Source organism: Silene latifolia, chromosome 11 (assembly GCF_048544455.1).
Source record: "Silene latifolia isolate original U9 population chromosome 11, ASM4854445v1, whole genome shotgun sequence".
NCBI lineage: Eukaryota > Viridiplantae > Streptophyta > Magnoliopsida > Caryophyllales > Caryophyllaceae > Silene > Silene latifolia.
Genome location: NC_133536.1, coordinates 57,260,365 through 57,270,574, shown reverse-complemented (window position 1 = coordinate 57,270,574; position 10,210 = coordinate 57,260,365). Strand labels below are relative to the sequence as shown.

Below are 10,210 nucleotides of genomic sequence, written 5' to 3'. Positions count from 1 at the left end.
AAATCACTTAGCTAAGGCAATCACAAGGGTTCCCTTTGAAATGGCGACTACTCTAGTTCCATTTACGAATTGAAGATCCATGTTACCTTTGCTAAGTTCTTCCACACTCCTTAACCCTAACTGGAATGACAAGTCCAGCTTTGATATCTCCCAAATACTTGGGGCAATTTCGCTTCCAATGGCCCATGACATTACAATAATGACATTCTTCGTAAGATTGGGCACCCTTCATTGTTTTGGTTGTGGTAGTCTCACTATCCATTTCCAATTCCTTATCAGGTTATGGTTTCTTACCCATCTTTGCCTTTCCTTTAATAATACCATTACTCCTTTCAGTTGCAAGAACATTCTTGCTAGAACTCCCACTGAATTTAATATTTCTCCTTGTTTCTACAAACAAGGATGCCTTGGGATTGGTGAAATTTTCTTCACAATATTTTCTTACCAAAGCGGCGAGCATTAATATTGGAGTGGGAGGTGTGGAAGTGGTAAAGTAGCAAAGATTTCCATCCTGACCAATGCCAAAGCGTAATTCCCTAAACGTATCATTGTCATACTCGGAGCATTTTTCATCGAATGATTGGAGCCATGAATTAATGGTGATTGGTGTAAGAGTGTTAGATGAATCCATTGCGTATAAATAACTACAAAAACGGAAATGAAGGAAATAATTAACATCAATCGTTTTAATAATACTTGTAAACATTTTAAACAAGTTTTAAGCATTTATATAGTGACATCTACCCAACTATTATAAATGATCCCGAGATCCAAATTCATATTAATTCGAGCACGGTGAGCTGATTCATCCCTTATTAATATAACTCGGTGGACTAACTCTTTAATCGATTCTACTTCTAGAACTCTCGGTCGATAAAATTACTTTAATATTTATCTTTAGCCCGGAACACATGTGACTACGGTCACGAATACTTCCGTTAAGCTCAATCCAAATTTCGATGTAATAACATTTTATTACCCACTTACCCAACGTGACAAGTTTAGCACCCCGGTGAGCCGAGCCTACTTCCTTATGAAATTGGGACTCATGGTTTCTACTATTTGGTAAGGCTAATTCTCAATTATTATTTAGTGAGAGGTCTTGTCAATTTATTATCTATCACGTTTTAAGTGAACTAAAGCGGTGAACTATGATAATTATAATTGACACGGTCGATGACTCGATACGAAATGCATGTGTTGTTATGGTGATTTGGCAATGCATGCAACATATTAAAATAAATGCAAAGCAATAATAATAAATTCCTAGTATGACCTTCCTAAAATAGAAAATCAAATAATCTATTACATATTCGGAAACAAACTCCTTTGGTCCCTTGAATCTTCAAGTGGCACGCCTTCCAAGAACACCGTCTTTGTTGGAACGCCTTTCCGAATGGCACCGTCTTGAAGAAACTCCATGATTGCAAATAATAATAAAAATACAAAGTTATTCCTATTATACATTTGTAATATAAAAAACTAGTAAAAATAAAAATGATACGAGATCACATTAAATTACAACCGAATCAATATTCCCTTTCATTACGGGTAATATCGATTAAAACTAAGGTCATACTAAGATAAAATTACATAATTCTAAATTATATAAATAAAAGACAATCAACAATTGAAATATACAGCATTATAATATGTGTCTATCATGCCAAATTATGTGCCAAATCGCCCTATTTAACTTATATCTATTATATAACCCGGTTTTATGGAAATGCGTGATAATAACTTATTAAAATCACTAATCAATACTTAAATCAAATTTAAGCTCAAGTTAATTATCCAAACACTCTTAGGATTCAAAAAATAGTCACCACTCAATTTTTGACAATAATTCAACTTGATATAATTTTATGCTCATTTTGACCTTAAAATCATAACATTTATGAAATAAATCTAAATTAAATTACAATAATTTCATAATTTGAATTTTAAATTTTTGAACATTCTGAAATAATTCCATGACACTCATAATATCAAAAATCATGGTTAAAATTTTTGAATTAATTGCTAGAAAATTATAGTTGTAATTTATCGGTTTTGTCAAACAAAATATCTAAAATATACAAAAATTAATCAAATCAATTTTAAAACTTTAGATATGATAAGTGGGATATTTATGTAACCTAAATAATTTTCTCATGCTATGTAATTTATTTTAGCTATTTATGCTAAAATAGTCACTATTTATGCCATTTTTACACTAAAAATTCGTAAATCATGCTAAATGAAATCATTTCATTTCAAAAATTACATACACTGTGTAAATCATGCATGTGACAACTTACAAAAATATCTTGGTACATTTCGAAGTTTAACTATATTTAACCATTTTACCTTCTTTAAATCCATTTTTATCTCATAAAAATCATAAATCATGCAATATTAATCAAATTAATATGAAATTTTACATAAAATACATAGAATATTCATGTGAGGTCATACTAAAAAATCATGGCCAGTAGTGAAGTTTAACTATTTTTAGTGAATAAAAGTTCATTTTACTCATAAAAATGTAATTATTTCACTAAAAATCATTAAAGTGAGCAATAAAATACCATAAATCATAAAAATGACCTAAAAATATTTTAGTGCCAGAATATATAACATGCATCGTGATATCATGACTTACTCTTATAAATCACAAATTTTTAGTTTTATATGTTAACATGTTAACTCGAAAAAACAATAACTGATTATGCATGCAACATCCTATGCTCTGATAGCAATTGTTAGGTTCATATACCTATTATTAGACTCTTCTAATAGTGAACTAATTAAATTCTTAATTTGTGTTCTTTAGATCTAGTGCATGCAAAACAAAATAAGAGATTAATAAGAAAAATAATGTCCCTTACATTGTTGTATGGCTCGAAAAATGGGCACAAATAAGGTCACCTTTCTTATTTGTTCTTGAGCTTAAATATGATGGATGATCCTCTAAAATCCCAATGTAGAGATCCTCCTCTTGATTACACCCAAGACAAGTCCCTTAAACTATTATATTAATTGACTAGATTAATATAGTAGTACCCTTAAAATAATTCTAATAATATACTAATTACTACACTAGTAATCTTCTATTGTGATTAGAATTTATGGATGAACATTCTTTTGATTTTTTAGAACAAATTTTAGAGAGTTGTGAGAGAGATAAGCAAAGTTGCATGTAGTATGAATGAATGTCTGAATGAAAATGAGAACAAAAATTCTCATAAAAGAGGAGCATGGAGTCGGGTAGAAGAGGCCAAGAATTGGCATCTTACTTTTGCTTTTACACTTCTCCAAAGATATAGGTGTGTAAGCTAGTGGTGTAGGTGTAATTTTTTAAATTTTATCATATAAAGTAATATCACCCACTAACACCTTCCACCTCCATTATTTCGGTCCATATGTATAAAATGGACTACCATTTTATTTTTGTCAATTTGTCATTTGTCACACAATATGTCACATGTAGTATGTTACATGTTATTAATTAATTTAATGCATATTTATCAAATAAATATCATTTTATAAATTAATTAAATTACATACAACAAATTGAATAGTGATTCTTGATCACATAAATAAAATGGGTCATATTATTATAATTCGCAACATATTGTAATTATAATTAACCATTCATTCTTATCTCTATTGTTTCACAAACAATAATCAATTTTAGTAATAAAGTATCTCAATTACTAAAACAAATCTTATTTAATCCAATTACAATAAGATATAAATATTCTCTCTCACAATTACATTGTTCAATTTTAAGGATTTGATTAACTTGTATCGTCATACAATTAATCAATTTGTCTATTAAGGGAATTGTTCTTTAGGTGTGACCTTAAGGGATCAGCTGATCGCCAACGTCAAACGACCGTAATGTCTAACTCTAGTTAGCTGATCATTACTGATTAATGTTGATCACTTGACTATATATATGAATCATCCCTTACGTATTCTTAATATGAGATTTAAACATGTGATCACACTATTGTTGAGGACAAATACTCCAACAGTAGGGTAGTATTAGCTTGCTTTGGCATGGTGCCCTTCATAACAAATTCTTGAATAGCTGAACAAAAATCAGACTTGATGATGTCCCAGATTGTCCTAAAGTATTGAGCAGAAAAGCCATCCTGACCGGGACTTTTATGAGACCTCATGGAAAAAAGAGCTTTCCTGATTTCACCTGCAGTAACCTCCCTACACAAGGAGCCCCAGTCATGTTCCTGAACTGTTTGCCCCTAAATAATGACAGAATCAAAAGACACAGTATCTTTTTTCTGACCTAAAAGCCACTGATAGTACTCCACAAAAGCAGTATTCACCTCAGATAAGCCCTCTCTATTAGTACCATGAATATCCTGAATTCTTCCAATGAAGCTTTGATGTTTCCAAGCAGCAATTATAGAGAAGAAATAACTAGTATGCGCATCATTAAACTTGACATCCTTGATTTTGGCTCTTTGTTGAAGTGAACTCCGTTCAGTTTTCCTGAAAGTAAAATAGTTATGCAGCAAAATCTTTTCCTGCTCAATAAGATGTAAATCAAGGGATTGTTGCTGAAGTTTCATCTGGCATTCCTGTAAACATTTCCTAGCATCTGAGACTCTCTTCGATAACCCAGAATAGCTAGGTCTATGCAAGTCAATAAGATGTTTTCTAACATTCTTTAATTTTGCAAAAAGCTTGAACATCTGGTTGCCTTTAACAGGGATGTCCCATGCTTTTTGAACAGTAGATCTATAACCTTTATGCTTTTCCCAACAATTTATGTAACTAAAATTCCTTCTGATAACATAGGTTTCATGAATATCAACGAATAAAGAGGAGTGATCAGATATCCCGGCTGGGAGAATCTGAACATGTGTGGAAGGATAGTGAACTAACCAAGAAGGGTTAGTTAGGACCCTATCCAACCTGGACCAAACTCTATCATTAGATTCCCTTTTCTTGGTCCAAGTATGTTCACAGCCAAAACTATTAATATCCTTCAAAGTACAATCTAATAAACACTTGTTAAAAGCCAGAATTTCAGAGACCGAGGGTGGATTGGGTCCAATTCTTTCTCCCATTTACCTAACAATGTTGAAATCCCCCAAAACAATCCAGTTTGTAATAGAACTAGCCAGGCCTCTTTGCTCATCCCATAAGCGTTCTCTATGGCTAGCATCATTACTAGCATAGATGAAAGTAACAAAAAGTTTTTCATGGGAAATATGATGCAAGAGCTCAAGGTGAATCAGTTGGTCATGTACTTGAGAAGAGAGAACAGTAGATTTCCTATTATCCTAGAAAACCCATATTCTTACATTGTAATGGTGAGAATAGTTATTCATTATTGAATATAACGGAAAAGTCCTAGAAATCGTAGCAAAATTATTTGATTTAACCCTAGTTTCCAAAAGCCCTAAAACTTCAACTTTATTCATATCCAGATAACTCCTAACCTCCATCTGCTTTATTGGGTTATTGAGACCTCTTATATTCCAAGAACAGATAGTCATTTTCTTGGGTCTGGTGGCTCCTCTGCCTGAGGGACCACCAAATTACTATCCTCCGAACTACTGTTTGTGTGCAATATAGAAAAGCTATTGCTCACAGGAATCCCATTTTATCCTCTATCAGCTGATACCTCAGTCCCTGCATCAGACAAGTTAATAACCTCAACAACATTAGTGTCATGTTGACCTAGCACATTGCATTCTTGACCCTCCTCTTTCTCATCAGATGGAGAATTAACTTCCAAAACAGTTGGAAAGGAGCCTAGTCCAAGACATTCTTATCTCACCCCTGAAGTTTTAGTAGAAAATTCTTCCCCTGACATAGAAGGAATATGGCCTAGCATATGGCTTACTCATATTTTGATCATTTTCATATTACTTGAGGAGAAGTACTTGTTGATGTGAGTGAGTTTGTGCCATACTTGGCATGGTGCATCATCCTTCATGTTGGGTTGGAAAGTGGAATATGGTTACTTTTGGTTGTGATCGGTTCTAGCTTGGCTTTTACCTCCACATATCCAAATTATTTTGCCTCTTCTTACCCAATTACCTCGCCTCACATTTATATGTAAGTCTTCGGCATGTGTTTTGTAGATACCTCATTTCTACACCTCCCGCCAACCATCCAGTGATGATTGGACCGCATGTTTGATACGAGGAACGATTTTATGACAGTCCATAAGTTCATCATCAAGTGATATCTCAAAAACTCGAGTCAACCCGTGCGTCGTCATCTATGCACCGACACGGTCGTTTTGTCATTAATTAGAGTTCATTTGGAGACCGGGTCAAAAACCGCTTCATTTTCTAAAAACCGTTTAAATGCTGAGTCGGAATATTCCGGAATGTTCTAGAATTCTATGGATATTTATTCCTAATTTAAATTAATATTTTAAGTAAATATCTACCGTATATTGTGTTTTATGGAATAAGGAAGTGTATATCTACCGAAATTCAATAATAAAACGCGGAAATCTTTCTTGCTGAAGAGGAAACCTCTGAGGAAATGACGCAGCAAGTGTTGCGCCTCTTCGAAGGGTCGCAGTGGTTGTTGCGCCTCATCTACAACCCTCTTTTCGCATTTTTCAGGATATTTCCGTGATTTGTTTCCAAATGCATGTCATTCCTAAACTCTTCCATATGTTTACTATAAAAATAGGTCATCGACCTCCATGTTTAGCACGCGAGTGTTCCGCTCCTTCTCTCTCTCTCTCTCTCTCTCTCTCTCTCTCTCTCTTTCTCTCTCTTTGCATTCTAGACCACGATATTGCCTTTTGACGCCTACGTGCTTGATTAATCGACCACGTAAGCTCAGATTATTCTGAGTCCCAGTCACGTTGCATAGACCGACCAATTTGACCAACTCCACCTTTATCAACCTAATCAATTTACTAAATCCTCTAACGGGGGCACTTTCCACGCATATTATAGTCGAGCAATCACTAAATCGATAACTGTAGTCAATCTCGTTTCGTCAAACATGTAAGTCTGAGGGTGTAAATCCCTTTTTATTATTGTACTTTGATTTCGTATCAATTAATGTAGATCTATATCAAAAGCACGTTCGAAAACAGATTTAAAATCCATCTTTTAAAACCGTTTTTAGGAAATAGTAGAGGCCAAACGTCGAGAAGAAACGCAGCAGCAGCTGCGCCTCTTCGAAGGATCCCAGCCTTGTTGCGCCTCTTCCTAAGGCTGCTTGCTACTCCTCCTCTTTTTCTTCTTCCTCGACTTCTTACAAATTTCTCTTTTTTTATTTCTTTCGTTTTTCTTCGTTCTCTTTGTTGCTTCAGTACATAAATCATATTTTTGTAATTTCCTTTTAACTATAATGCTTAAGTCGTCCTTAATCCCGAGTAATTCAATACTTGCGGGTTTTCGCCGTTTTACTTCAAATCGATTCGTCGGGGTTTCGACTTGTTTACGTCGAGGTTCTGGAAGTCCCAATTTGATACATAAGTTTTCTTTCGAATCTTATTTGTCCAGTTTCGTCTTAATTTACCCTCAAGTTTCTCCTTTTTATATTTTCGACACGAGTTAATCATAATCATGTAAACCGCTGTAATTTCTCCTTTTTAATTCGTTTTATGACCTACCCAGATGCATATAATTGGTTAAAACACTTCAATTCGAGTCTAATATCGATAATCCACCCTAAATATACCAATGAACAATAGTGATGTTGCGATTCTGACTTCACAGCCAGAACCCAGCTCAAGAACAGACGCATGAAGTAATGCGCCTCTTCCAGAGGACGCATCACATGTTGCGCCTGTTTTGAGTTGGTCTCTGCCTTTGAACTTTTTCTCGCTTTGACGTAGCTCCTAATTGCGGTTTAAATCAACTATTATTCGTATTATCACCTCTAATCTGACGTACTTTCATATTTTATTTTCTAATTTTATTTTCCTTTTATTTTCTTCTCTGAAATCCCGTCTTTGAGCGTGCTTTTGACGTAGGTTATTTATAGTAATTATTATGTATGATTTAATTATATGGCATTCACATGTATTGAATCTAATATTTACTTCGAACAAATTGTTTGCTAAAACATGTGTTAACCGACATAGTCTAATTCCACATGCTAGGATTAATCCATGTTTGTTGCATTGCATGCATTACATCGACGACATATCAAATATGAACAACTTCCCTAATCATTAGTAGAGGCCGCTATCGAGGTGGACGGGATTAGGTTTTCGAACTAAAGAACTTCCTAATACGTACCCTCACCCCTTACTCCAGCAATCTCTGGACATCCGTGTCCATTGACATCTCGAGAGTCATTCTAGATATAGAATGCTAAGGGTAATGAATTCTTAGTGTTCATGTAATTACTTTGTGTCTTGACATGACATGACGTATTCGAACGGTTTCCAATTTTTCCAAAATAAATTGGTGGCGACTCCACAAATGCAGGCTTATTCAACCTTTCACCGGTTTCAATGCCTCACAAATCGCTAACGGCCCATGACGTGCTTTGGCAAACCAAGGTTCCGTGTGAGAAGTGCCGCCGCCTCAAAACCAAAACGCGCGGGTGCGCGCGGCGCGGGTGGCCCATGTCCACAGTTTTGTACCTCGCTTGGTTAGAGTGTATATGTACGGTCGCTAGAGATATCTATCATGTTAGATTGCATGCATGATTCTGTAGGTCGTACTTAGTGGTGTTGTCGTTATTGCTCGTCACTAAAGCTTTCAGCCAAATAAAAATTTATATCTTTACAAACTACTCTTAGTAGAGTAATAAGCAAAGGTCGGATCCCAAGGGACGGGTATCGATTTAAGATTTCAATTGCAAGTAGTTATGTCTTAAGGTGTCACAAATTTAGGTTGAGAAGAGATGCAATCTAAACTAATCAACAAGATGAATGTGATGTGGCTCGTAATTCCGCACTTTTAGTCCCCTAATTGAACCTATTTTGCATACTATTATAGCATTTCATAGCCATTTTATCCGTCAATTCCTTCCTATTTTGCTTAACTATTGCATTTTATATGTCATTTAGGAAAGAAGATAATGAGGCGGAATCCCCGTCTATCGTGTATATTCGGAAGCTAGTTCACGATCTTGGATGGACTAGTATGAAGAGGAGGCAAGAATTATGGCCAAAGATGTAGGAATAAAGAGTATATAGAAGGATTATAGGCTTAAAAGCAAGAAGAAAGGGAAACAGCAGCTCAACCCGCCCGGGTAAATCTCAACCCGCTCAGGTTGATGCTCAGTACGCGCGTCTTTCACTCGGGACAAGCGGATCATCTTATAGGACCAAGCACGCTTCAGACCAGGACGCGCGGATTTACTTGAGAGTTTCTACTCAATCCGCGCATGTACCTTGGGACTTGCAAAGCTTTATTCAACAATTAAGCATTGTTATTTACTAATCTACCCTTGCTTAACCTAATAATGTACAACTATATATACTCCATTTGTAATAATCAAGAGACTAAGCCCTCTTAGTGGAGGCAAACCTCCCTTAGATTAGATTAAGTCTTCATTAGGAGTAGATTAGAATAAATTAGTCTTTAATCTTTCTACAAATTACACATTAATCTTTCCTCAATAATTGCTCATACAATCTTAGATTTCGCTTGGTACTTGAAGAATTCTTGGGTTTTGTACTGGGGAATTGACAACTCTCCACCATTAATCAAAGGGCTTTTTCTATTGTTCTTCCATTTTTTTTTTGTTCAATTCAAGTTGTTTACATTTGGAACTCTTGGGTATGTATTTGAAGATTAAGTGACAAGTCTTCATCTTTATTCAAGGATTCTTCTTTATTTATATTCATCTTTACTCTCCAAGTAGGTAACACTCTTAATCCCTCTTTATTTACTTGTTAATCTCTTATTTGTTATCTTGCTTAATCATCATGTTCACTTGTGTTGTGATGTTTGACACCATTGCTAGCATAATAATCATGATGAGGAGTGAGTAGTCTCTTAGCTAGGAATAGTGGGGGATTAGGGGAACTATAACATAGGGATAGATCCATACTTAATCTAATATGTTATCTTATGATTTCTTGCTTGTTGTAATGTCAACCTATGCACATGTTATGTTTTATGAAATGCTAGACTATTAAACCTTGCATTTTTTACCCATCTCTTATTTATTCAACAAGACTTGTAAGATATAAACCAACTCGAGTTTTGTTAGACCATGCATAGAAGTGAATAGGAAGAAAGTAAGTCGACCC

General features: G+C 34.8%; 1 protein-coding gene across 1 annotated transcript; it reads right to left on the bottom strand.

The window, feature by feature from the left end:
- Positions 1–3,992: 3,992 nt before the first annotated feature.
- LOC141613460 (uncharacterized) lies at positions 3,993–5,084 on the bottom strand. The gene is made up of 2 exons (XM_074432194.1): positions 4,338–5,084; positions 3,993–4,253 (listed from the first exon to the last, which is right to left on the bottom strand). The coding sequence occupies exons 1-2, from the start codon at positions 5,082–5,084 to the stop codon at positions 3,993–3,995; spliced, it is 1,008 nt and encodes a 335-aa protein (XP_074288295.1).
- Between the last annotated feature and the right edge of the window lie 5,126 nt (positions 5,085–10,210).

Coding starts and splice junctions, on each gene's coding strand:
- LOC141613460 (XM_074432194.1), bottom strand. CDS start 5,084: ATGGGAGAAAGAATTGGACCCAATCCACCCTCGGTCTCTGAAATTCTG. Junction 4,254..4,337: donor ATAGAGAGGGCTTATCTGAG/GTGAATACTGCT, acceptor GTCATTATTTAG/GGGCAAACAGTTCAGGAACA.